At 53.1% G+C, this 27,234-nt stretch overlaps 1 protein-coding gene across 2 annotated transcripts in view; it reads right to left on the reverse strand.

Annotated features, from left to right (window-relative positions):
• LOC115639471 (Fc receptor-like protein 2) overlaps positions 1-25,548 on the reverse strand; it is a 38,603-nt gene extending 13,055 nt beyond the window's left edge. For both annotated transcript variants that reach the window (XM_030542292.1, XM_030542293.1), the window contains exons 1-6: positions 25,467-25,548; positions 24,163-24,177; positions 20,051-20,308; positions 18,079-18,345; positions 11,383-11,667; positions 5,186-5,473 (exon numbers count right to left, since the gene is read on the reverse strand). In XM_030542292.1, the coding sequence (XP_030398152.1) occupies positions 5,186-5,473; positions 11,383-11,667; positions 18,079-18,345; positions 20,051-20,308; positions 24,163-24,177; positions 25,467-25,497 (1,144 nt within the window). In that variant the 5' untranslated portion in view covers positions 25,498-25,548. The remainder of the gene's footprint in view (positions 1-5,185; positions 5,474-11,382; positions 11,668-18,078; positions 18,346-20,050; positions 20,309-24,162; positions 24,178-25,466) is intronic.
• Between the last annotated feature and the right edge of the window lie 1,686 nt (positions 25,549-27,234).

The raw sequence follows: 27,234 nt of genomic DNA on the forward strand, positions 1-27,234 counted from the left end.
TGGTTCTCATGGGGGACTTCAGTCACCCCGATATCTGCTGGGAGAGCAATACAGCAGTGCACAGACAATCCAGGAAACTTTTGGAAAGTGTAGGGGACAATTTCCTGGTGCAAGTGCTGGAGGAACCAACTAGGGCAGAGCTCTTCTTGACCTGCTGCTCACAAACAGGGAAGAATTAGTAGGGGAAGCAAAAGTGGATGGGAACCTGGGAGGAAGTGACCATGAGATGGTTGAGTTCAGGATCCTGACACAAGGAAGAAAGGAGAGCAGCAGAATACGGACCTTGGACTTCAGAAAAGCAGACTTTGACTCCCTGAGGGAACTGATGGACAGGATCCCCTAGGAGAATAACATGAGGAAGTCCAGGAGAGCTGGCTGTATTTTAAAGAATCCTCATTGAGGCTCAGGAACAAACCATCTCGATGTGTAGAAAGAACAGTAAATATGGCAGGTGGACCAGCTTGGCTTAACAGTAAAATCCTTGCTGATCTTAAACACAGATGTAACCCTTCTGCCCCTCTGAGCTGGCAGCAACAAGGGCCGGGTTCAGTATCTAGGGGTTCATTTCAATAACACAATGCAAAACCGGCTCGAGCCCCCACCCAGTGACCTGGGACACTTACATACCACCCCCTTGGGTACCTCTAGGAGGCAATACTTCCCCACTCGCAAGCACGGAGTCTGAGTGTAGCAAAATCCTTTTAATAAAGGAGGGAAACAATGTGGCATCACGTTGGAGAAACATCACAAACAGGATTATAACACAAACCATAAGCAAAAAACCCACCTCCAAGTACGTTTGGCAATGTCCTTTCCCCCTTAGGGTCTTAAGTCCAATCACCCCAAAGTCCAACAACCAGAAAGTCTCTGGTCAGTGCCACCCCGGAGTTCAAAAGTTTATTTGCAGAGTTTTACCCTGCCAGCCTGGGTGGAAATGAAGGGGGGAGCACACACAGGGTGTTAAGGGGCACCTTACATGGCCCAGGGCCAACTGCTCCGCCTCTCCGTGGAGTTCTGCTGCAGCCTTCACCACGACCAGCTCCACTCCACCAGCTGTGCTGCTCCTCCAGCCAACCCGTGAGCCGCTCCAGCCTTCCCTGCAAACCGCTCCACTCCGCTCACTGTTCCGCGGGCTGCTCCAACACACTGCAAACTGCTCCGCTCTGCCAGCTGCTTGGTGATAGATCTTCAGGCTCCCCCACTAGTTAACCCAGCACTCAGTGATCTCAGCTCAGTAAGTTTAGCTCTTTTAGTGATTTCAGCTCTTAGTGATTTCAGCTTGTAGTAGGGGAGCCCCGGTGCTGGTGCACCACTGGCCCAATGTGAATTCAGCTCAGCAGCCTCTAGATGGACTCCTAATGGAATCAAAATTAGCTCTGCTCTTCAACAGTGGAGAGAGGAGGATGTGCAATTGGCATTCCAGGCCCTCAAAAGGGCCCCATACCATCAGCTACACACACCAGTCCCCAACCTCTCTCATTTCACTGGGTTTTGGCACCCATGTCCCTTGTCCAGCAAGTGGTACTTAATTGATATTGAGACATCTCTGTCATAAAGCAATCTCATAGTTCCTCATTCACATAATCAGAGTGACAACACTTTATTCCTCCTGCCCCAATAACAAAGAAATTGGGGATCACAGAGCTGTCAAAATAACCATCCCAGGCTGCCGTGGGCTATGCTAGGTGGGGTGGGTGTGCCAATGCAAATACCTGAAATTCCTTTCCACACTCCCCATAATTCACCACCAGATGTCAGGGTAGAGCTCATCCTGACTCTGCTTACACAAAAAAGACGCTTAGAAGTGGAAAATTGGACAAAGAGATGTTAAGAGTAACAAGAAGGGTTTCTACAGGTATGTTAGCAACAAGAAGGTGGTCAAGGAAAGTGTGAGCCCCTTACTGAATGAGGGAGGCAACCTAGTGACAGAGGATGTGGAAAAAGCGAATGTACTCAATGCTTTTTTTTGCCTCTGTCTTCACGAACAGGGTCAGCTCCCAGAATGCTGCACTGGGCAGCACAGCATGGGGAGGAGGTGACCAGCCCTCTGTGGAGAAAGAAGTGGTTCAGGACGATTTAGAAAAGCTGGATGAGCACAAATCAATGAGGTCGGATGCACTGCATCCGAGGGTGATAAAGGAGTTGGTTGATGTGATTGCAGAGCCATTGGCCATTATCTTTGAAAACTCATGGCGAACGGGGGAGGTCCTGGATGACTGGAAAAAGGCTAATGTAGTGCCCATCTTTAAAAAAGGGAAGAAGGAAGATCTGGGGAACTACAGGCCAGTCAGCCTCAACTCAATCCCTGGAAAAATCATGGAGCAGGTCCTCAAGGAATCAATTCTGATGCACTTAGAGGAGAGGAAAGTGATCAGGAACAGTCAGCATGGATTCACCAAGGGCAAATCATGCCTGACTAACCTAATTGCCTTCTACGAGGAGGTAACTGGCTCTGCGGATGAGGAGAAAGCAGCAGATGTGTTATTCCTTGACTTTAGCAAAACTTTTGATACAGTCTCCCACAATATACTTGCCAGCAAGTTAAAGAAGTATGGGCTAGATGAATGGACTATAAGGTGGATAGAAAGCTGGCTAGATAATCGGGCTCCACGGGACGTGATCAATGGCTCCATGTCTAGTTGGCAGACGGTGTTAAGCGGAGTGCCCAAAGGGTCGGTCCTGGGGCTGGTTTTGTTCAATATCTTCATTCATGATTTGGAGGATGGCGTGGACTGCACTCTCAGCAAGTTCGCAGATGACACTAAACTGAGAGGAGTGGTAGATATGCTGGAGGGTAGGGATAGATACAGAGGGACCTAGACAAATAAGAGGATTGGGCCAACAGAAATACAGAAATCTGATGAGGTTCAACAAGGACAAGTGCAGAGTCCTGCACTTAGGATGGAAGAATCTCATGCACTGCTATAGACTAGGGACTGAGTGGCTAGGGAGCAGTTCTGTAGAAAAGAGCCTATGGGTTACAATGGATGAGAAGCTGGATATGAGGCGACAGTATGCCCTTGTTGCCAAGAAGGCTAATGGCATTTTGGGCTGTATAAGTAGAGGCATTGCCAGCAGATCGAGGGATGTGATCATTCCCCTCTATTCAGCATTGGTGAGGCTCATCTGGAGTCCTGTGCCCAGTTTTGGGCCCCACACTACAAGAAGGATGTGGAAAAATTGGAAAGAGTCCAGCGGAGGGCAACAAAAATGATTAGGGGGCTGAAGCACATGATTTATGAGGAGAGGCTGAGGGAACTGGGATTGTTTAGTTTGCAGAAGAGAAGAATGAAGGGGGATTTGATAGCTGCTTTCAACTACCTGAAAGGGGGCTCCAAAGAGGATGGATCTAGACTGTTCTCAGTGGTAGCAGATGACAGAACAAGGAGTAATGGTCTCAAGTTGCAGTGGGGGACATTTAGGTTGGATATTAGGAAAAACTTTTTTACTAGGAAGGTGGTGAAGCACTGGAATGGGTTCCTTAGGGAGGTGGTGGAATCTCCTTCCTTAGAGGTTTTTAAGGTCAGGCTTGACAAAGCCCTGGCTGGGGTGATTTAGTTGGGGATTGGTCCTGCTTTGAGCAGGGGGTTGGACTGGATGAACTCCTGAGGTCCCTTCCAACCCTGATAATCTATGATTCTGTGATGGGTTTGGGGTGCAGGAGGAGGCTCTAGGCTAGGGGGTGGGGCAGAGGGGTTCGGGGGGGGGATCTGGGTTGGGGCAGGGGGTGGGGTGCAGGAAGGGGTGAGGGCTCCATATGGGGGTGCGTGCTCTGGGATGGGGCTGGGGATGAGGAATTCAGGGTGTTGGAGGGGGCTGTAGGTTGAGGCAGGGGGAGGTCAGGACTCCATCTGGGGGTGTGGGCTCTGGGGTAGGGCCAGGGCTGAGGGGTTTGGGGTGCATGATGGGGTTCCAGGCTCAGGGATGGGGCAGAGGGATTCAGGGTATGGGAGGGGCCTCTGTGGTGGGGCAGAGGGGTTCAGGGTACAGGAGTGGGATGCAGTTTGAGGCAGAGGGTTGGGGTGCAGGGGGAGGTGAGGACCCCATCTAGGGGTGCAGACTCTGGGGTGGGGCCAGGGAGAGATTTGGGGTGCAGGAGGGGGCTCTGGGTTGGTAGGGGGGCTAAGGACTGGGGCAGGGGGTTGGGGATTGGAGTTGGGGAATGGGCTTCCCTCCGGCGGCTCCCAATCAGTGATGCAACAGTGGGGGGGGGGGAGGGAGTAAGGCAGGCTTCCTGCCTGTCCTGATTCCATGCTGTGCCCAGGAAGCAGCCAGCACATCCAGCTCCCAGGGCGAGTGGCAGCGCGCTGCTCTTGCCCACAGGCACCACCCCCACAGCTCCCATTGGCTGCAGTTCCTGGCCAATGGGAGTGCAGAGCTGGTGCTCAGGGAGGGGACAGCGTGCGGAGCCCAGTGCCCCTCCCGCCCAGGAGCCAGACCAGCTGGCAAGCACAGAGCCAGGACAGTTAAGGAACCTGCATTCGCTCCACAGCACCACCGACTGGACTTTTACCTGCCCAGTCGGCGGTGCTGACCAGAGCCACCAGAGTCCCTTTTCAACCCGGTGTTCTGGTCAAAAACCAGACGCCTGGCAACCCCAGGCTGCTCTGAGGCCCAGCTAGACCCAGCCACCTCCCCAGCCAGCTGCGATCCCCCTGCGCACAAGTGTACCCCACGCCCACCAACTTGGCGCTCTGCCCCCTCTAGTGGTGTCTGGGCCACGCCTAGTGGTGGCTGAGCCTGCTATAGCCGTGGCCGCTGAGCTGGGGCTTTCGACTCAGGCAGGAGAGGTTCATACATTTAGAGCCCAGTCCCTGGTTCTCCGGGTTGCCAGCAGCCCACCCGAGGGTGCAGTGTGACATGCTCCATCTCTGCAGGGTGGGCAGGCTGGCAGTTGGCAGTGGTACCCTGCGGGGTGTGTGTCACAGGCCTCTCTGCCCTGTGGGGGAGTTTGACAAAAGCAGTTCAACCAGCTCCATTCACAGCCCCGTGCGGAGGCCATGTCCCTCCCTGGGGCTTCCAGCTGCTACAGCCATGGGCCTCGCCCCTCTCAGCAGGCCCAAGCCAGCAAAATTATCCCCCCAATGTCCCCCTGCTGACCTTATGGCTAGGGAGAGTGTCTCATGCCCACCCAGGGCGAGGTAAAGCCTCTGTCACCACATCACTCAGCTGGGACCTGGCTCACCCTTCACAGCAACTTTCACCCTTGGACTCGGTGCTGGGGCATTGCCATTGGAGGCCATGCAGTAATACTCCCCTGTGTCGGTCTCCGTGGCTGCAGGGATCTCATAGACCATCCTCTGAGAGCTCCGAGTCTCTGTTCTCATAGCCTGTCTAGCACCCTCCCGGTGCCAGGAGAAGGTGATTGGCCCCGTGCCCATAGACACAGAGCAGTTCAGCATCAGCCACTCTCCTTCCGTCACCTGCCCCCCGAGGGGCTGGACCTCCAGGGAGACTTGGGACGCCGGGATTCCTGTGGGAGAGGGGAACAAAGGAGGGCAGGACGTGCTGCAGTGACCCAAGGGATGGGCGCGGTGTCATCCAGACAGATCAGCACTTCTGCCCCCAGGTAAGGGTAGGCTCCTGGGTGTAAAGCATTGATTTGAGGAGGAGACAGGAGGCAGGGCCCAGGCCCACAACACTACGGGTCATGGGCCCATATGAAGTGTGTGGTAAATCTGCTCAGGTCTGCAAAGGCTGGTGTATGTTCACTGGCCACTGATGAAGTGGTGAATCAATTAATAAATTTGCACTGCTCATCTTGAGCAGTGCAAGACGGTATATTCCTGAGGTACAAGACTGGGAGCTGGCGGGATTTGGCTTCTGCCTTTCTCTGTGTGATTCATAGAATCATAGAATATTAGGATTGGAAGAGATCTCAGAACGTCATCTAGTCCAACTCCCTGCTCAAAGCAGGACCAACACCAACTAAATCATCACAGCCAGAGCTTTGTGAAGGAGGTGAATGCCTGGCTGCGAAGATGGTGTCGCCAGGAGGGCTTTGGCTTCCTCGACCACGGGATGCTATTTGAGGAAGGACTGCTAGGAACAGATGGCGTTCACCTTTCGAAGCGGGGAAAGGCCTTATTTGCACACAGACTGGCTAACCTAGTAAGGAGGGCTTTAAACTAGGTTCGACGGGGACAGGTGAGCAAAGCCCACAGGTAAGTGGGGAACAAGACCTGGGAGATGGGTTGGAAACAGGAGGGAGCACGGGCTATAATGGCAGAGAGGAAGGAGGGTCAGGGCAAAGCTGGGAGGCAAGATCAAACCAGTATCTTAGATGCCTTTATACAAATGCAAGAAGTATGGGTAATAAGCAGGAAGAACTGGAAGTGCTAATAAATAAATACAACTATGACATTATTGGCATTACTGAAACTTGGTGGGATAATACACATGACTGGAATGTTGGTGTGGACGGGTATAGTTTGCTCAGGAAGGATAGACAGGGGAAAAAGGGAGGAGGTGTTGCCTTATATATTAAAAATGTACACACTTGGACTGAGGTGGAGATGGACATAGGAGACGGAAGGGTGGAGAGTCTCTGGGTTAGGCTAAAAGGGGTAAAAAACACGGGTGATGTCGTGCTGGGAGTCTACTACAGGCCACCTAATCAGGCGGAAGAGGTGGATGAGGCTTTTTTCGAATAACTAACAAAATCATCCAAAGCCCAAGATTTGGTGGTGATGGGGGACTTCAACTACCCAGATATATGTTGGGAAAATAACACCGCGGGGCACAGACTATCCAATAAGTTCCTGGACTGCATTGCAGACAACTTTTTATTTCAGAAAGTTGAAAAAGCTACTAGGGGGGAAGCTGTTCTAGACTTGATTTTAACCAATAGGGAGGAACTTGTTGAGAATTTGAAAGTAGAAGGAAGCTTGGGTGAAAGTGATCATGAAATCATAGAATTTGCAATTCTAAGGAAAGGTAGAAGGGAGTACAGCAGAATAGAGACAATGGATTTCAGGAAGGCGGATTTTGGTAAGCTCAGAGAGCTGATAGATAAGGTCCCATGGGAATCAAGACTGAGGGGAAAAACAGCTGAGGAAAGTTGGCAGTTTTTCAAAGGGACGCTATTAAGGGCCCAAAAGCAAGTTATTCCGATGGTTAGGAAAGATAGAAAATGTGGCAAAAGACCACCTTGGCTTACCCTTGAGATCTTGCGTGACCTACAAAATAAAAAGGCGTCATATAAAAAATGGAAACTAGGTCAGATCACGAAGGATGAATATAGGCAAATAACACAGGAATGCAGAGGCAAGATTAGAAAAGCAAAGGCACAGAATGAACTCAAACTAGCTATGGGAATAAAGGGAAACAAGAAGATATTTTATCAATACATTAGAAGCAAGAGGAAGACTAAGGACAGGGTAGGCCCACTGCTCAATGAGGAGGGGGTAACAGTAACGGGAGACTTGGAAATGGCAGAGATGCTTAATGACTTCTTTGTTTCGGTCTTCACTGAGAAGTCTGAAGGAATGTCTAGTATAGTGAATGCTTACGGGAAGAGGGTAGGTTTAGAAGAGAAAATAAGGAAAGAGCAAGTAAAAAATCACTTAGAAAAGTTAGATGCCTGCAAGTCACCAGGGCCTGATGAAATGCATCCTAGAATACTCAAGGAGTTAATGGAAGAGGTATCTGAGCCTCTAGCTATTATCTTTGGGAAATCATGGGAGACGGGGGAGATTCCAGAAGACTGGAAGGGGGCAAATATAGTGCCCATCTATAAAAAGGGAAATAAAAACAACCCAGGAAACTACAGACCAGTTAGTTTAACTTCTGTGCCAGGGAAGATAATGGAGCAGGTAATCAAAGAAATCATCTGCAAACACTTGGAAGGTGGTAAGGTAATAGGGAATAGCCAGCATGGATTTGTAAAGAACAAATCGTGTCAAACTAATCTGATAGCATTCTTTGATAGGATAACGAGCCTTGTGGATAAGGGAGAAGCGGTGGATGTGATATACCTAGACTTTAGTAAGGCATTTGATACGGTCTCGCATGATATTCTTATAGATAAGCTAGGAAAGTACAATTTAGATGGGGCTACTATAAGGTGGGTGCATAACTGGCTGGATAACCGTACTCAGAGAGTAGTTGTTAATGGCTCCCAATCCTGCTGGAAAGGTATAACAAGTGGGGTTCCGCAGGGGTCTGTTTTGGGACCGGTTCTGTTCAATATCTTCATCAACGATTTAGATGTTGGCATAGAAAGTACGCTTATTAAGTTTGCGGACGATACCAAACTGGGAAGGATTGCAACTGCTTTGGAGGACAGGGTCAAAATTCAAAATGATCTGGACAAGTTGGAGAAATGGTCTGAGGTAAACAGGATGAAGTTCAATAAAGATAAATGCAAAGTGCTCCACTTAGGAAGGAACAATCAGTTTCACACATACAGAATGGGAAGAGACTGTCTAGGAAGGAGTATGGCAGAAAGAGATCTAGGGGTCATAGTGGACCACAAGCTTAATATGAGTGAACAGTGTGATACTGTTGCAAAAAAAGCAAACATGATTCTGGGATGCATTAACAGGTGTGTTGTAAACAAGACACGAGAAGTCATTCTTCCGCTTTACTCTGCGCTGGTTAGGCCTCAACTGGAGTATTGTGTCCAGTTCTGGGCACCGCATTTCAAGAAAGATGTGGAGAAATTGGAGAGGGTCCAGAGAAGAGCAACAAGAATGATTAAAGGTCTTGAGAACATGACCTATGAAGGAAGGCTGAAGGAATTGGGTTTGTTTAGTTTGGAAAAGAGAAGACTGAGAGGGGACATGATAGCAGTTTTCAGGTATCTAAAAGGGTGTCATCAGGAGGAGGGAGAAAACTTGTTCACCTTAGCCTCCAATGATAGAACAAGAAGCAATGGGCTTAAACTGCAGCAAGGGAGATTTAGGTTGGACATTAGGAAAAAGTTCCTAACTGTCAGGGTAGTTAAACACTGGAATAGATTGCCTAGGGAAGTTGTGGAATCTCCATCGCTGGAGATATTTAAGAGTAGGTTAGATAAATGTCTATCAGGGATGGTCTAGGCAGTATTTGGTCCTGCCATGAGGGCAGGGGACTGGACTCGATGACCTCTCGAGGTCCCTTCCAGTCCTAGAGTCTATGAGTCTATGAGTCTATGAAGCCAGGCCTTAAAACCTCTAAGGATGGCAAGGGCCAGCTTCAGTTTTTTTGCCGCCCCAAGTGGCTGAAGAGAAAAAAAAAAGCCACAATCCGGGGCAGCTTCACCGCACCACTTTCTTCTTTGGTGGCAATTCATAGGCAGGTCTTTCCCTCCGAGAGGGACCGAGGGACCTGCCATTGAATTGCTGCCGAAGAGCCCAGCTTGCTGCCCCTTCTCCTTGGCCACCCCAAGCACCTGCTTGCTTGGCTGGTGCCGGAAGCCAGCCCTGAGGATGGCGATTCCACCACCTCCCTGGGTAACCCATTCCAGTGCTTCACCACCCTCCTAGGGAAATAGTGTTTTCTAATATTCAACCTAGACCTCCCCCACTGCAACTTGAGACCACTGTTTCCTGTCCTGTCATCTGGTACCACTGAGAACAGCCGAGCTCCAGCCTCTTTGGAACCCCCTTTCAGGTAGTTGAAGGCTGCTATCAAATCCCACCTCACTCTTCTCTTCTGCAGACTAAATAATCCCAGTGGCTCTGGGACATTCATGCAATTTAGCTGGGTGGGAGGCTCCATATGCTGTTGTGCTGAGTGAGCACAGCACCTGGAGGGGTTTGCTCAGTGATGAGCTGCCAAAAATCTTAGGAACAGGTTCCCTACCAGGTCTTCAGCGGCACGGCTCTGGCAGGTGAAGAACCCGCCGCTGAAGACCTGGTAGGGAACTGCCCAATGAGTACACCTCCCACCTATGTCTTGCCCCCGACTGCTCCCCTCAGAAACCGCAACCCATAACCCCCCCACTCCTTGTCCCCTGACCACTCCTTCCCGAGATCCCCAACCCTAATTACCCAGGACTCCACCTCCTGCCCACTCGCCCTGCTCCCTGTCCCCTGACTGCCCTGACCCCATCCACCAACACCCCGACAGACCCCCAGAACTCCCAGGCGGCACCTACCCAACCCCCCCTTCCCCATCCCCTGACTGCCCCCCAAGAGCCTCTGCCCCATCCAACTCCCCCCCCCGGCTCCCTGTCCCTGCCTTATTCAATCCCCCCAACCCCGGCCTCTTACCCCCGCTGGGGCCTGGGCGGAGCCGCGCCGCGAGGCCAGAGTCGGGGCTGGGAACCAGAGTCGGGGCCCGACAGGGGCCAGAGCCGCGCCATGTGGCCAGAGTTAGGGCCTGGGATGGGGCCTGAGCCGGAGCTGTGCGGACAGAGTCGGGCCCAGGACCTGGCCCGGAGCCAGAGTCAGGGCCTGGGCTGGGGTCCGGCCCGAAGTTGCGCCGCACGGCCCGAGTCAGGCTGTGCGGCGCCTGGAGCTCTTCTCACGCCCTATCCCTGCCCCCGTTCACCTGCAGGAAGCCCTGCTTCCCACGAATCAGCTGATTCACGGGAAGCAGTGGAGGGGGAGCAGAAGCTGAGGGGAGCATCAGGGGAGGAGGTGGAGCTAGGTGAGCTGGGTGAGCTGGGGCCAGGGGCAAGGCCCCAGCAAGGGCAAAGTCCCAGGCTGTACCCCAGGGATCCCGTCACAGTCAGAACCTGCAGCTGGGGGATAATCTGCCCACACCACAGGACCCAGCCTTGTCACTGATGGTCAAATCAGCGTCAGCCCTAACACATGAGGGTTAATCTGCCTGCCAAAAACGTGCCAAGATCCCCTTTGCACCATCAGTCAGTCTAGGCTCTGCTGTGATCCTGCTCTCAGTGTAGCAAGGGGAATTTTCCCATTGACTCCAACAGGAGCAAACCAGGCCCTTTATCTGGGTCAGTCTCACCTATCCTGTCAACTGGGTTAAAGTAGCAAGTCAGAACAATGCAAGATAATGTCATCTGGCCCCTCTCCCTGAGGCCTCCAAGCCTTTGCTTTGGCATCAAGTTTTCTGCCAAGATTTCATTGTATCCAGGGCCAGATTCTCACATGAACTCAGCCCCAGCATCCCTCACCCTGGTCAGGTTCTCCCACGATCTGACGTGCTGTGCTCTTTTGGCCCTATGCAAGCAGAGTTGATTCGACTCCAGCTGTTGTTCCTGTCTCCTGGAGTCTGAAGCTATATTTTGCACCATGGAATTTATCAGGGTCTTCCCTGCACCTCAGATTTCAGCCTGCAAATGCACTGGACAGTGGGAGGGGCGGGTTGGCCCCATGTGGGCTCAGAAGCCACAGGAAGCTCTGCATAGATTCCATGAGATTTTCTTCCATCCCAGGTAGGTGGGAACCTTCAGAACCTGCCCCCAGCATCTCTGCCCCAGGCACTCACGTTTAACAGCAATCTTTAACTTGGGACTCTGTTTCCAAACACTTGAGGTCACCGTCTGCACCTCACAATGGTAAGATCCTGAGTCTTGTAGCCCTGCCACTGGGATGTGGTAGTCAGGGGAGCTCCTAGGTTCTCCCAAGGCCCTGCTGTCTTTGTAGAAGAATCTCTGAAGTGGTGTGTCCAATTTCTGGGGGTTGAGCTGCGTGACACAACTCAGGGTCACCGAGCTTCCTTCTATGGGGTCACCCGAGCCTGCTGCCCTCAGCACCGGAGTCGAAAACAACTCTAGAAGGAGATCAGACTTGGTCACCAGCAGAATTCAGCGCCAGAGCCCAGGGTGGGCTTTGGAAACTAGTGCATTTCAGACTGACAAACAGACAGACTGCATCATTCCCAATCTCTGCTCCCCACCCTAAAATTTCCCATCATAATGACCCTGTTTCCCTGTGAAAGAACACTTCGCTCTCATTTGGAGTCCTGATCCCCTGTAACAGCCCATCGTTGACTTCCTGTTGGTGTTTAAAGTCTCTGACCACATCAGAACGGACCTCCTTGGAGGGACCTTCTGCTGTTTTATCTCCCATCATGGCAGCTGGGAGCTCCAGAGATGGAACGGCTGATGCTGCAATGCTGGGCAAGGGGAGGCAGAGCCAGGACTTGGTGCAGATGGACGGGGAGGTCATGCCAGAGCAGGAGCCCAGGGTGTTCTCTCTCCCTGTCAGCTGTCTGAGATTTGCGGGGGATGGTTGTTTGTTGTGGTCTGAGGCTGGTTTCAGAGGTGGGGAGGGCAGGATTTCGGAGCCCACTTTGATATTTATTTATTGGCTTCTGTTGCCTGGGTTTGAATGCATGTTTTGTGCTCTGTCTTCTGAGGCCCCCTGAGGGAGGCAGGTAGCAGGTGCCAGATGATCATTTGTGAGGCTATTATTAGGCATTATCATCATTGTCTTTCGTTGTATTATCCAACCTCACTTGCTTTGCTCCATGTAGACATACAGATATTAAAATATTTCTCAAATATACATTGTTAGCAGCTACAGCTTTTGCTCATTCTTTGCAGAGGTGGATTAGGGGTTTGTGGGGCCCTGGACCAGAACAAATGGGGACCCCTCCCCCCCTTCCACCTGAAGTCCCCCTTGCCCTTCCCCCAGCACTCCTGCCAGGGAGCGGGGTTGGGGTGCAGAGGCTTCTCCTGCTCCCCGGCAGGAGCACTGGGCAAGTGGGGGGAATGGGTCAGGGCACGGGGGCACCTATTTTTCCAGGACCCCCCAGTTGACCCAGTGGCTAATCTGCCACTGATTCTCTGCCCTTCTATCTGCAGCAAGTAAGATTGTCACCACTCACCCTTATGCATATTCCAAACCCCTAGCTTCCCCTCAGAGCTAAAGCCAATAAGAGTCAGGAGCCCCATCCCAACAGAGGGACATCTTGTCTAGGGAGCATTAATTAGGCTAAAGTTAAAATACACAGTTCCCAGGAAAGGAAGCTCTGATCTTTTATAAAGAATATTCCCACCAAACCAAAGACTCCTATCATTCACTTGTGGCTAAGATTCCCATCTCGTTTAGTCTAGCTAAGGAAACCCCCTGCCAGGTGATTGACAGGAATAACTTTTCCCATGCAGAGTGCCCTGCGTCTTCTATGTGTGAACCAAGGGCAGGGAGGAGGATGGAAGCTGTAGGAGTTAAACCAACCAGAGCCAGCTGGCTGGGAGACCCAAAAAACTGAAGGTCAAATAGGATAAACCCCGTTCCCCCAAGAAATCCAAACTACCCTGCCATCACCTCCAGCCCCATTGCATATTCGTTTGCCTGATTTATCTCTGTGTGAATAATCTGTCTTGTTCCTCTGATGCAATGTCTCAAGTCCTATGATAAGCCCTGGAAAATGTGATGTGAACGGTATTAGATACAATCAAAGAATATCTGGCCTGTGTCCATTGATTTACAGAACTATAAGAGGTTGTTTGTTTCCTTTCTAATTGGTTGTTGCGCTCTAGAACTGACAGCTATTGTGTAGCACAAGCAAGAGGCAGGAATGTTAAGAGATATAAGCATATAAAATCGGGGAGCCCAGTTCATAGTCCAGGCTAATACTGAAATACAATCCATGGAATGATTTAAACCTTCTGATTTACAGGAGCATTAAAGAGACAAAGTGGGGGAGATAATATCTCTTATTGGCTCAACATCTGTTGGTGAGAGAGACAAGCTTTTGTGCATACACAGATCTCTTCTTCAGGTCCAGGGAAGATCCTCAGGCCTAGTCTACAGTAGGAAATTAGGTCGGTATAACTGTGTCACTCGGGAGTGTGAAAAATCCATCCTGCTGAGCAACGCAGTTAAATCAACCTAATCCCCGGTGTAGACAAGGCTAGGCCAATGGGAGAATTCTAGCTACTGTCTCTCAGGGAGACGGATTACCTATGCTGATGGAAGAACCCTATCTGTTTGTGTAGGTAGTGACTTCTCTGAGGTGCTACAGCCTTGCAGGCGCAACGATGCCGCCAGGGGCGGCTCTAGACATTTCACCGCCCCTAGCACGGTGTCATGCCGCGGGGGGCGCTCTGCTGCTCGCTAGTCCCGCGGCTCCGGTGGACCTCCCGCAGGCATGCCTGCGAAGGGTCCGTTTGTCCCGCAGCTTTGCTGGAGCCGCAGGACCAGCGGACCCTCTGCAGGCACGCCTGCGGGAGGTCCACCGAAGCCACGGAACCAGCAGACCCTCCGCAGGCATGCCACTGAAGGCACCCTGCCTGCCGCCCTCCCGGCAACCGGCAGAGGGCCCCCCGCGGCATGCTGCCCCAAGCACGCGCTTGGCGTGCTGGGGCCTGGAGCCGCCCCTGGATGCTGCTGTGTCACTGTAGCAGTTTATGTGTAGACAAACCCTCGGAGTGTCACAGCTAAACACTAGATTGAGTTGGTGGGTTCTGGTCTGTGGGGAGCTGGCTTCTGATGATGAGCTTGAAGAGGCTGGGGAATTATTTGAAGGCTGGAAGAGGAGGTTCAGGAAATATTTCTTTCTACAATCTTTCAGCTGCCCACAGACCAGGACCCACCAACCCAAAGAGGCACCAGACTCAGCCAGAACAACAGGTGCAAAACCTGTAGACACAGCTCCACTGCTACAATGATCCCCACCCCCCACAACATACCTGTCAAGATCCTTGGGTCTACACATGCCTATCCCAACATGTGGTGTACCTCACCCAGTGCACTGAATGTCCCAATAACAACTATGTGAGTCAAATGAGACAATCACTACACCAGGGGTGGGGAACCTTTTTTCTATCAGGGACCATTGACCCACAGAAAAAATTAGTCATAGGCCACACACAGACCAGCGGGGGAGCGTGGAGGCTTGGGGCTTCCCCTAGGCTCCGGGCTGGGGCTACAAAGGAGGGGTTCAGGGTGTGGGAGGGGGCTCCGGGCTGGGGAAGGGCTCCATCTGGGGGTGCGGGCTCTGAGGTGGGGCTGGGAACAAGGGGTTTGGAGTGCAGGAGGTGGCTCAGGGCTGGGGCAGGGGGGTTGGGTGTGGGAGGAGGTTCAGAGTGCTGGCTCTGGGAGGGAGTTTGGGTGTGGGAGGTGGCTCAGGGCTGGGGCAGGTGTTTGGGGTGTGGGAGGAGGTTTGGGGTGCTGGCTCTGGGAGGGAGTTTGGGTGTGGGAGCAGGCTCAGGGCTGGGGCAGGAAGTTCAGGGTGTGGGCTTCAGCCGTGCAGTGCTTACCTCAAGTGGCTCCCAGTCGGTGGTACAGCAGGGCTAAGGCAGGCTCCCTGCCTGCCCTGTCTCTGCACTGCTCCCGGAAGCAGCTGGCATGTCTAGCCTGTAGGCAGAGGCATAGCCAGGCAGCTCTGCGCACTGCCCGCAGGCACCACCCCTGCCCCCCGCCTGTAGTTCCCGGCCAATGGGAGCTGTAGAACCGGCGTTGGGGGCAGGGGCAGCACACAGAGCTTCCCTGATCACTCCTTCACCTAGGGGCCACAGGGACATGCTGGCTGCTTCCAGGAGCTGCAGGGGTGGGGGGACACTGAGGCTCAGTGCTTCCGGCCTGTGGTGCAGAGATTTGCTGCAGGTCGGATGAAATTAAGCAGCTGTCAGGATCCATTCTATGGACCATAGGTTCCCCACCCCTGCACTACACTCTCAAATGAACTCACACAGAAACATGACAGAAGACGAAAAACCCTGTCACTTGTGGGCAGTTTTCACAGAACGATCGCTACATATCTGACCTCTCAGTCCTTGTCCTCAAAGGAAACCTGCACAACACCTTCAAAAGATGAGCCTGGGAACTTCAATTCAGAACTTTGCTTGACACTAAAAATCATGGACCAATAGAGACACTGGATTTATGGCTTATTACAAGAATCTCCAACCCCCTAACCTCCCCCCTTACAGTTTCCTCTCCCCTGTGACTGGAGGGGTGTTAACTGGCCACTTCCCCTCGAATGGTCCCTTGAAATATGTTAACTCCTGATGCTAAACAATCTGTCCCACCTTGTATTTAGCTGTGACACTCTCGGTACCTTTCTCAGTCCTGGAGAAGAGCTCTGTGTGGCCCGAAAGCTTGTCTCTCTCACCAACAGGTTGATCCAATAAAAGCAATTATCTCCCCCTCACTCCTTGTCTCTCTAATATCCTGGGACCAATAAAGTTACAACACTGCATAGGAGCATCCAAGAAATTTGTCATGCCCCAACACCATCTGCTGGATACTGGTGGAAGCAGCTGAAAAACGGAGAGCTGACATCTGAGTGCCTGTTTACCAGGGCCAGATAGAAATAAGAGGGGATATAACCAGTGACCACATGTGGACCTCAGAGCTTTGCTAAATCCCCATGTAGGAAAGACTCTCTCACCTCCCCCCAGATTATGGTCACAGCACGAAGCAGAGTTGACAAAACCTACCAATAAGCTGCTGAATCCAGAAGTGTGACTCGATGCCTAGACTAGCTGTGTGGAAAGGGCTCTCCCCTATGCCAGGGTCACCGGGGTCAGGAGAAGTGGGGAGATTTCATTTCAAAGACAGTGTTTCTCCTGCTATTCTTTAATATGACAAACTGCAAATTAGCTGGTTGAGTCTGCGCTCTTTAATGAGCCCTCACTAACTAATGCCATACGCAGGGGTCTCTGATGTAAGCCCAGGCAAACGGGCCTAAGAGAAGTTAAAACAATACCGTTACGCAATTGCTTTCGGTATTTTAAACTTGTCCCTTTCATCCCAAACTATTTAAATAGGCCCACACGCTGAGCCTTAAAAGTGCCTTCGAGACAAGCGTATCCTTCCTCCCTGGAGAAATCCTGGATGTGTGAGAAATGTATCAGAGGGTCTAAAAAACTGATGAATGTAAATAAATAAGAAATTTCGGTGATCTGCACTCTTCCTCGGTACACCTGCCCAGGGCTGCCCAGACGGGGCGGGGGAAGAGGGGCAATTTGCTCCAGGCCCTGCAGAGGCCCCCATGAGAGTTTTTCGGGGCCCCTGGAGCAGGGTCCTTCACTCGCTCTGGGGGCCCCGGAAAACTCTTGCAGGGCCAGGCCCCTGAAGCTTCTTCCGCTCCGGGTCGTCATTGGAAATTTGGCAACGGGGGGTCCTTCCACTCCGGGACCCGCCACCAAAGTGCCCCGAAGACCCACGGCGGGGGGGGGGGTCCTTCTGGCACTTTGGCGGCAAGTCCCAGGGTGGGTCTTCGGCAGCAATTTGGCGGCGGGGGGTCCCTGAATCCTCTGGGCGGCCCTGCACCTGCTGAGCCTCAATACTAGTGTATGACTGTATTGGTGTGTTCAGTGCATGCCTAGAACTCTGGTTGTGTGTACACTTGACTGGTGCCGTGTTAATGGTAGACTGGTGGGGTCCTGAGTGAATTAATAAACTGTTGATTGGTTAAGAATAACCAAGTGACTTGATCTGAGAAATACTGTCCCAGGTAAAAGCTGACCTGAAAAGAACCTAGCATAAAAATGAGTACACTAACCGCTCATGGGGCTCTGTAGAAGGGGTTATCCATTTAGATTCCATTCCAATACTGGCTACAGCTCTTATCACATTGATAAATCAAGTCTGTTAGATCTCAGCTTTAAAATCGAACCGGCACCTCGGCATGTTCCTAAAATGGATCCATTTTACGCTGACACCTGTCCCTGCCTGCTGCGTTGTAACACTGCTGCTTCTACAGCTAGAGATAAAGGGCCCGATTCTGACCTCACTTACCCCTGGGGACGTCAGTCGTAGCAGACAGGGCCAGTGTCAAAACAAAGGGAGATCAGATTTAGGACTAAATACTGGGCCAAATAATGACTCTCCTAATTGCAGCTAGGTAAAGGCAAAGCCTTCCCCTCCAAGGAAGCCGGGGCAGGATATCCGCTGCTTATTGTGTGAAGAAAGAGGTGGCAGGGTCAAGCAATTGTGACGGTGTTCTCTGCACCACATGACCTAGCACACAACATACGTGCAAGGTCACGGCTTGCACCACTGACAGAAGACCCACTAGGGCTCAACTCTGAGTATGTCCTGTGTGCTGGGACTAGGGTGACCAGATGTCTCAATTTTATAGGGACAGTCCTGATATTTGGGTGTTTGTCTTATATAGGTGCATATTACCCACCTCCCGCTGTCCTGATTTTTCACACTTGCTGTCTGGTCACCCTAGCTGGGACTGCCTTGTCTCTGCCCAGCCCCCTCACTCACAAAAATTCCTCACCTTGGACAGAAATAGACACCGTAGGAGAATTGACTTTAGTAACCATGATTCCAGTTTTCATTGATCCAGTGCAGTGATATTTGCCACTGTCACGTGTCCTTGCTTGTTTGATGGACAGCTCTGAGTTCACATGGGATGGTGTAACATCTGCTCCATCTCTGTAATATCTTATCCCAGACACCCTTGCGCCTTTCCATCCGTAGCACCTCAGGCACAGCGGATCCCCTTCGAACACGCCATAGTAAGGGACCTGGAGAATTAGCCAATCTGAAAGAGAGACATCAAGGGCCAGTGGTGAGTTACAGCATGGTCCAACGGGATCCATGCCCAGGGGCCCCAGCCAATTTGGCCCCCCCGGAAAAATCTTCTCCCACCATGACCATGGGGCTGGAGGAGCTGTTGCTGCCCACCGTGGCCCCTGGGCACAGAACTTCTCCAGTCTCGGGGCCATGGGGGGTGGTGGGGTGAGGGGATGGGTGGAAAGGAACGAGCAGGGGCAGGCGCCATGAGGGAATGGTGGAATGGGACAGGGCTATGGGCGGAATGGGGCGGACTCAGGGGAAGGGACATAGCTGGGCTGGGTGTGGAAGGGGGGCAGGCCCATAGGGGAAGGGGCAGAAGGGGTGGGGCTATGGGCAGGGCTGCAGGCAGAAGGGGGCAGGCCATGGTTATGGCACCAGGCTCCTCCCCCAATTTGCTCCAGCCCAGAGCCCCAGGAGACCTTAATCCGCCTCTGCCGAGAGCAGCAGCTCCAGAAGATCACAGCACCAGGGATCTCAGTGCACCCGGTTCTGCAGGCTGTGGGTTGCAAGTCACACTCACCCCTTGCGGGGAGGGAGAGGGAGAGTTAGGCAAAAAAGTTCCCCAGGCCTCAGGTAAAAGTGAACCACAAGAAAATCCTTTCTAGCCAGGAGAAAGTCAGACATTAATTTGCCCTGGTAGGGAGGAGCAGGCGAGCCAGAGAACGACAAGAAGGGTGAGTCCAGGCTGAGCGAGGGGCAGGCAGGAGACAGGGTCAGGGCTCTGGAGAGAGAGAGCGAGAGGGAAACAGCATCAGAGGAAGTGGGATGGCAGCTCCCAGAGGGGGAGAGAGGGGTTGTGCCCGATGGCCTGCAGAGTGGAATTTAGGAGCAAACCCAGATTCTATTGACTGATCCCCCACCACAGCCCAACCCAGGAGCAGCCTCCCAGGACTGCAGGGACAGGAGCATGTCTGCCCCACTGCTGCTCCGGCTCCAGTGAGCTGGGGGCAGTGCCCCAAGTCCTTTCTACTGCAGCCAGGGGGCCTCCAGGTAGGGTGACCACCATCCCTTATTTTAAGGACTCTTTGATTCATAGATTCTAGGACTGGAAGGGACCTCGAGAGGTCATCGAGTCCAATCCCCTGCCCTCATGGCAGGACCAAATACTGTCCAGACCATCCCTGATAGACATTTATCTAACCTACTCTTAAATATCTCCAGAGATGGAGATTCCACAACATCCCTAGGCAGTTTATTCCAGTGTTTAACCACCCTGACAGTTAGGAACTTTTTCCTAATGTCCAACCTAAACCTCCCTTGCTGCAGTTTAAGCCCATTGCTTCTTGTTCTATCCTTAGAAGCTAAGGTGAACCGTGACCATCTGAAATATTAAATTGAAGCTTACGACAATTGCACTATTCCTGAGGGCAGTAGAAATGTGCCCATTAGAGAACAACATGCTCTCCTAAGGGAAATGGTGTTTCCCTAAATTGTCCCTTATTTTTCATGTGGTTTTCCCTAATTTCCATCCAACAGAAGTGGCCCCCTCACCTGCAGGCTAGATCCCTGCCCGAGCCCGAGTGGAGTTGTGGCAGGTAACTGGCAGCATTTCCCTCCACTCACTGCTTCAGGAGGCTGGGTATGCCCACTGCAGAATGGGCAGCAGCTCCACAGGGCCCCACAGGTCAGAGCAGAGCAGAATGGCTCCGACCTCCTGTTATGTTACTCACCATTAGAAATGGTCAGCTGAACGGGGTCACTTCGCCTGAAGACAGAAGCCTGGCACTGGTATCTACCTGCATCATTCTCCTGCGCGTATTTAATTTTGAGGCTGTTTATTTCTGTGGATCTGAAGACCTTGTTGTTGCGATACCATGTGAATCTCCGTCCAGGAGGGTGGGATGTGCTGCACGTCAGAGTAACACTCTCCCCCTTAAACACTATGCTCCACGGAGGGTCAAGGGTCAGCGTGGACTTTTGTGCAGTTGCTGAAGGGCCGGCAGAGAGGGAGGGAGAGAACAGGACAGAGCCGACCTCAGCATAAAGGAGGAGATCAGCCCCGTGCCCTCAGCATGGGAGGCCGGAGCCAGGGAACTGAGCAGGGCTACATTCTAGGCTGAGATTGCCAAAGGGGTTGGGCACCTGATTGCCTGGGCAGTGCCCCTGGTTATCGAGTACTGTTTGGCAGTGGGGAAGGGGCAATGTTACAGTAGCACCCCATGACATCCAAGTCCTGTTTAGCATTAGGGGGTTATGGGATAATGTCCCAATGGCAGGGGCGGCAGGTTATATGGGCTCGAGGTGCCCGAGCACCAGGAATATTCAAGGCTGGGGGCTGTGCTCCACCAATATTTGGAGCTAGGTTTCTCCCCTGGCCCTGTCTGGAGAGACCCCCTCCCCACACCCCAGAGAGTTGCCCCCCCCACCTCAGAGCTTCCCTGCCTGAAAAAAACCAGCCCGTGCCTCTCTCCCTTGCTTGTGCTGCCGGCTGCCTGCCACTGCTTCTGCCTAAGGCTATAGAGAGCAGCGGCCGGCAGATTATTGGAGCACCTCGGGAGGGGGGGGTGAGAGGGAGAGGGGAGTAGGCACGCACGTGCTTGGGATGGGAGCCCTCTCCCCCGTCCCCCAGCACCCACCTGGAGGAGACCCCAAGGGGACTTCCGGCCAGGAGATGGACATCTGGAGTGGACCTCACTCACCTGAGCAGCTGCTGGGGCTTCGGTGAGGTTTGACCCTGTGATCCACCCCCTCCCCCACGCAGCCTGCGCTCCTGCCCAATGCTGGGCAAGGGGCAGACCCATCCCCAGTGAGGCGAGGGTGAGGGGCAGCAGGGGAGGAAGGAAGCCACATGTGATGGCAGTCCCCCGCCCCCGCTCCCCAGCACCCACCCACCACAGGGGAGATGGGGTAGGGGGGCTTCCTAGACCTGAGCAGCTGGAGCTTAGGTGAATTTTGTGACAACCTACCCCGCCCCCAGCCACCACCCTGCAGTCCCCACTCCTGCCCCACCCTGGGCAAGGGGCAGCCCCATCCCCCATTGCCAGTGAGGCTATGGTGAGGGGCAGCAGCAGGGGAGGCCACACGTGATGGCAACCCCCCGCCCCGGTAACCACTATAGGGGAGGTAAGTGGGCTTTCTGGACCTGAGAGAGGCCCTAGGAGCATGTGCAGTGACTGGGGTGCAGAGTGAGTGTGCTGCCGAGGGGGAAAAGGAGGGGTCACTCCCTTGGAGTTTGCTGCTGCCATTGGGGGGTGGAGGAGTCCTCTCTGGCCCTAGCCCTGGGGCGGCCTGTCTGCACCCCAAGTTCCTTATCCCCAGCCCTGCCCCACCCCAGAGCCTGTGCCCCCAGCATCCCAACCCTGAGCACCCTCCTGCACTGTGAACCCCTCTTTCCCAGCCCCATCCCAGAGCTCTCAGTTGAGGGAAAAAAAGTGCAACTTAAATTTGGTGGTCAGTTTGGAGTATCATTGTGTTTAGCACAATACTTGATTATTTTACACCCTTTAAAGTATGTAACTAGTCGTATACAGGTGTTACGAAGTGGGAATGTTCTTAAGGTTTTCTCTGAATACTGTGTGGGTGCCTCAGTTTCCCTTATTAATTTCTCAAGGATCTAGATGGTGGGATAAGGGTGTGTGATTTTTGTAGAACCCTATAGAGCCAGTCTGATGCCGCCTGCACAGAGAATGGCCGAAATCCTGTCTCCTGGCGACTGATGGCCTGGGCCGCTCTCCTGCCCACTGAAGGTGTTGGAGAACAAAGAGATCAGGTGGCCTCCTAATGCCTGGAAAAGAGACAAAGGCCAGAGGAGGGAGTGTCAGTGCCTATGCAGACTTCCGGGAAGCGCATGGTGTGGAAGGGGATGCTAGGATGCTTTGGAACTACTCCATACAAAGCCAGTCAGGACTCTGGGGGAAGCCTCCTCTCTCTGAGCAGACTGTCTCCAGGGCAAGAAGCTTACACCTTCCTGGGTCTGACCTCCAAGCATTTAGCATGCCCTTCCACACCGTGCGCTTTCCGCAGTGAGTCTGCGCAGGCAGGTCCTAGGGCAACCAGAGGTCCCTGCAGCCCAACTCTGCAGTCATATGTGACTCTCAGCCAGCCGGTAAAATAGGTGGCTTATTGGACAACAAGATCACAGTCTAAAACAGAGCTTGTAGGTACAGAAAACAGGACCCCTCAGTCAGGTGCATCTTGGATGATGTGGAGCCTAGACCCAAGTTCTGGGCCTCTCCCCATTTCCTCAGCCAGCTCCAAACTGACACTCCCTCCTGTCATAAACAGATAGCTAAGGGTTAATGTCTCTTTCACCTGGAAAGGGGTAACAAAACACGCCTGACCAGAGGACCAATCAGGAAACAAGACTTTTTCAAATCTGGGTGGAGGGAAGTTTTGGGTGTGAGTTCTTTGTTCTTTGTCTTGGGTCTGACCCTCTCGGCTATGAGAGTGATTTTTCTATCTCCAGCTTTCTAATCTTCTGTTTCCCAGTTGTAAGTACAGAAAGGACAGTGGTTTATATGTTTTTTTTGTATTTACATGTGTGTAGTTGCTGGAGTGTTTTGAATTGTGTTCTTTTTGAATAAGGCTGTTTATTCATATTTCTTTTAAGCAATTGACCCTGTATTTGTCACCTTAATACAGAAAGACCATTTTTATGTATTTTTTCTTTCTTTTTATATAAAGCTTTCTTTTTAAGACCTGTTGGAGTTTTTCTTTAGTGGGGAACTCCAGGGAATTGAGTCTGTAGCTCACCAGGGAATTGGTGGGAGGAAGAGGTCAGGGGGAAATCTGTGTGTGTTAGATTTACTAGCCTGACTTTGCATTCCCTCTGGGTGAAGGAGGGGGGTGGGGGGGAAGCTTGGCTCTCTCTCGGTACTTCTGTTTCCAGGACTGGAAATAGGGAGGGTGGAGTCCCTCCGTTTAGATTCACGGAGCTTGCTTCTGTGTATCTCTCCAGGAACCCAGGGAGGGAACACCTGGAAGGGAGAAGGGGGGGAGGAATGGTTTATTCCCCTTTGTTGTAAGACTCAAGGAATTTGGGTCTTGGGGTGCCCAGGGAAGGTTGTTGAGGGGACCAGAGTGCCCCAAAACACTCTAATTTTTTGGGTGGTGGCAGCTTTACCAGGTCCAAGCTGGTAACTAAGCTTGGAGGTTTTCATGCTAACACCCATATTGTGGACGCTAAGGTCCAAATCTGGGAATATGTTATGACACTTCCTCTGGCCTTTGTGTCTCTTCTGGACAAGGAGGCCACCTGATCTCTTTGTCCCCAACACCTTCAGTTGGCACCTTGCAGGGGAAACTGAGGCACCCACACAGTATTCAGAGAAAACATTAAGAACATTCCCACTTTGTCACAACAGGTGCAGCAAAATATAATACCATATATTGAAGCAGGCAAGTGCTCCTTCTGACTTTCCACTTTTAATTGACCCTTGTAATCTTGTGGTGCCGATGCATTGTAGCTTCATTTTATATTGGCTTACAGGGCGGGAGCCGGGGCGCACCACCATTTTGGGCACCACCCAAAATTATACAAGCCTGCTGCCTATGTCCAATGCTGTCCCCTTGGTACCCAGGTATTGTCTAGTACTAGGGGGCAGTGGGGTAATGTCCCAGCAGCCCCCCATACCCAGGTACTGTCTGGTGGTAGGGGGCAGTGGGGTAATATCACAGCAGCCCCCCATACCCAAGTACTGTCTGGTGGTAGGAAGTAGTGGGGTAATGTCACAGCAGTTCCTCGTACCCAGGTACTATCTAGTATTAGCGAGCAGGGGCAGCACCCCCAGTACCTGGACATTAGGGGTTGGGGCAGGAATAATCAAAGACGAGCAGGACTCACCAGCTAGGCCAAGGGCTGCAAAAGAAATGAGAAGGAGCAAGGCTGAGTACAGAGCCTGTTTCCCCTGACACCAACACGGGGGCTGTTACAGGAAGCCCTCTGGCCTGTGTCGAGCAGCCGCTCAGACATGGGGATCACAGAGGCAGTGGCGGCTCCAGGCACCAGCACACCAAGTGTGTGCCTGGGGCGGCAAGCCACGAGGGGCACTCTGCCAGTCGTGGCAAGGGCGGCAGGCAGGTTGCCTTCGGCAGCGCACCTGTGGAGCGTCCGCAGGTCCTGTGGCTTTGGCAGACCTCCCGCAGGCATGCCGGCAAATCCGTGGGACCAGGGACCTCCCTCAGGCAAGCTGCTGAAGGCAGCCTGCCTGCCATGCTTGGGGCGGCAAAATACCTAGAGCCGCCCTTGCACAGAGGTCCCTTCTCGCGTCACAATCTAAAGAGGGGCCCGCTCCCCAGGTGGTCAGAGCCCTCACCTCCCATGCACATGGGGACATGGAGCCCACACGAGACAGGGGCTCCTCCAAGGCCTCCTGTGGAGTCTGGGGCAGAGCTGGGGAGAGAGCCCAGGTGTCCAGACTCCTAGAGCTGCACCATCGGGACTAAGCACAGACCAGAACCCGGCTGGGATGGGCTCAGGGTGAGCCCATGGACTCGGAGTGCTGCCGGGCCTGTGCCTAGTTTGTCACATGAGACACCTGCTGGCAGCACCCCAGCAGCTACCCCTGCAGCTCACCCGCCCCGCCCCACTGTGCCTGGCCTTGCTGCCCCACTGGCACTAGCCGTGGCATGTCCCTCCATAGGACCATATTAGATCCCTCCTGGGACCAGAGCCCAGCTCTCTTTGTTCCCCAGAGTGTGAAGATCTGGGAAGCCAGCGAACCCAGGGGAGCCCATGCTGAGCTGGGCAGGACACATGCTGCTCCCCTGGTGGCCCCAGTTCTGCGGCTCAGTGAATGGGGCTGATGTCTCGCCTGCTCTCGGACAGTGAAATGTCTTCTCTGGCTGTCGCCAGACCTCACTGCCACCTCATGCCCACAGCTAAAATGGCCCTTTCCTTGGCACTAACTGCCCCCTTGGGGCTGTCTGCAGACTGGCCAGGGACTGAGTGGGCCACGGAGACTGAGTCCTCCTCTCCATCCCTGCAGTGGGGGGATCCCTCTGAATCTCACTAAACTTCTTTGGGACAGGTGCTCCCCCCTACAGCTTGCATGGGCCGTCAGCACCCTAGGACTACAGTACAATCACCCAGCCCTCCTGCCCACTCCCGTGGCCCCCCCAACACCCAGCCCCCCAACCCCTACTCACCCAGCACAAGCAGCGCTGCCCTTCCCGGCATCCTGGATGCTGTGAAAGGGGCCTGCTGACGTACTGCAGCAAAACATGTTCCCCTTTGCATAACGCCTCTGCTAGGGAAAGAGGAAGGAAGCAGCTTTCCCTTTCACACAAGGGCTGCTCCGCCAAACTAGGGTGACCAGATGTCCTGATTTTATAGGGACAGTCCTGATATTTGGGGCTTTTGCTTATATGGGCACCTATTACCCCCCACCCCCGATATAGGCACCTATTACCCCCCAACCTCATCGCAATTTTTCACACTTAGTAGCCTGTCACCCTATGCCCAACCCAGGGACTGGAGCCAGCTGACAGGAGCTCAGCACTCACTCACAGCCAGCCTGGGATGGCGCTGCCGCAGCCCTGGGCGTGGGGTGCTACCCATCGCCTCTCCTGGGGCCAGGAGATCTTTGACCCCCTTATGGAGCCGCCCCCAGGCACAGGCAGGGGATCTTGGTTCAGTCCTGTCCTGGCTCTTGTATATACCAGGCGAGACACAGAGGACCAGACCCTAGTGGGTGTAAATTGTCATTGCTCCAGTGAAGTCAATGGAGTGATTTACACCAGCTGTGGATCTGGCCTAGGGTTCTTGTCTCTCTCTGGTGTTTCTGCACATTGCCAGCGTTCAGCTGCTGACCCTACACATGACCCTAGAGGATCTGCATCCCCCTGGCTCCCTAACCCACCCACCCCCGACACTCCCGGCCTGCCCAGCTCGTTTGCCCCGTTTATAATGCCAGTAACAATGCTGGGTTCCCAGCCAGCCCGTTACAGGCTTGACTCCGCTCTCGCTTTTGCTGGATTTGCTCCTGGGACTGGCCATGGAGTCGCTCCTGATTCACCCCCGGGGGAGCGAGCGGCACTTGGCCACGCTAGTTCAAGTGAGGAGCAAACACGGGAGGCTGGTCAAAACAAAGAGGCAAACGGTGCTAAAAATGAGACATTGAAAATGCGGCTTGGCCACATTTCTTTGCAGTAGCCCCCCATTTGGGCAGAGGGTGTCTCCTCGCTAGATCCCAAAGCATTACCCCCCTTGTACAGATGAGCCAGCTGAGGCACAGAGAGGGAAGCAGCCTGCCCAGGGTCACCCAGCAGAGCAGTGGCAGAGCTGGGACTGAACCCCCAGCTCCTGAGTCCCAGTCTAGGGCCTAGCTGCTAGGCCACACTCCCTACCTAGGCAGCTGAGGGGTTGAAACCCATGTCCCCAAAGAGACTGGAGCACACCCCCAGTCAGTCTCCATAGGCACGTATCTGTCTGCCTCCATGCACACCCCTCTCTCTATCACCAGCCACCACAGACCTTAAGTGCCAAGGGTGACAAGTCACTGGCCCCTGTGCAATCAGGGCTGGGTGCTGCTCAGGCCATTACACAGCTGGGTGACTCAGATTTGTCACTATGCAAATCAAGGGATTTCCTGGGGGCCAACGCAGAACTGCCACCGTGGGAACTGAGCACTGCTCTCTGAACACCTGTTTGGTCCTAGCAGAAACTTGCAGAAAGAGACTGTGTTATAATTCACTCCCTTTCCCCTCCCTGTCAGAACTGAGGGGCGCAGAGCCAGCATGGGGGTCTGAGTCCCAAAGAGGGGGTCCCAAGCTACCTCTGAGCTCCCCTTCCCTTGTAATAGAGAGAGAGCCTGGTGCACTGGTCCTGGTGCAAGAACTGAGGCTGTGAATCAGTCAGGCCATGTTTTAAAGCATGAACATGAACTTGGCAGAATTGTTGCAAGTATTCTAGGCA

The sequence above is a fragment of the Gopherus evgoodei genome, chromosome 24 (genome assembly GCF_007399415.2).
Source record: "Gopherus evgoodei ecotype Sinaloan lineage chromosome 24, rGopEvg1_v1.p, whole genome shotgun sequence".
Taxonomy (NCBI): Eukaryota; Metazoa; Chordata; order Testudines; family Testudinidae; genus Gopherus; species Gopherus evgoodei.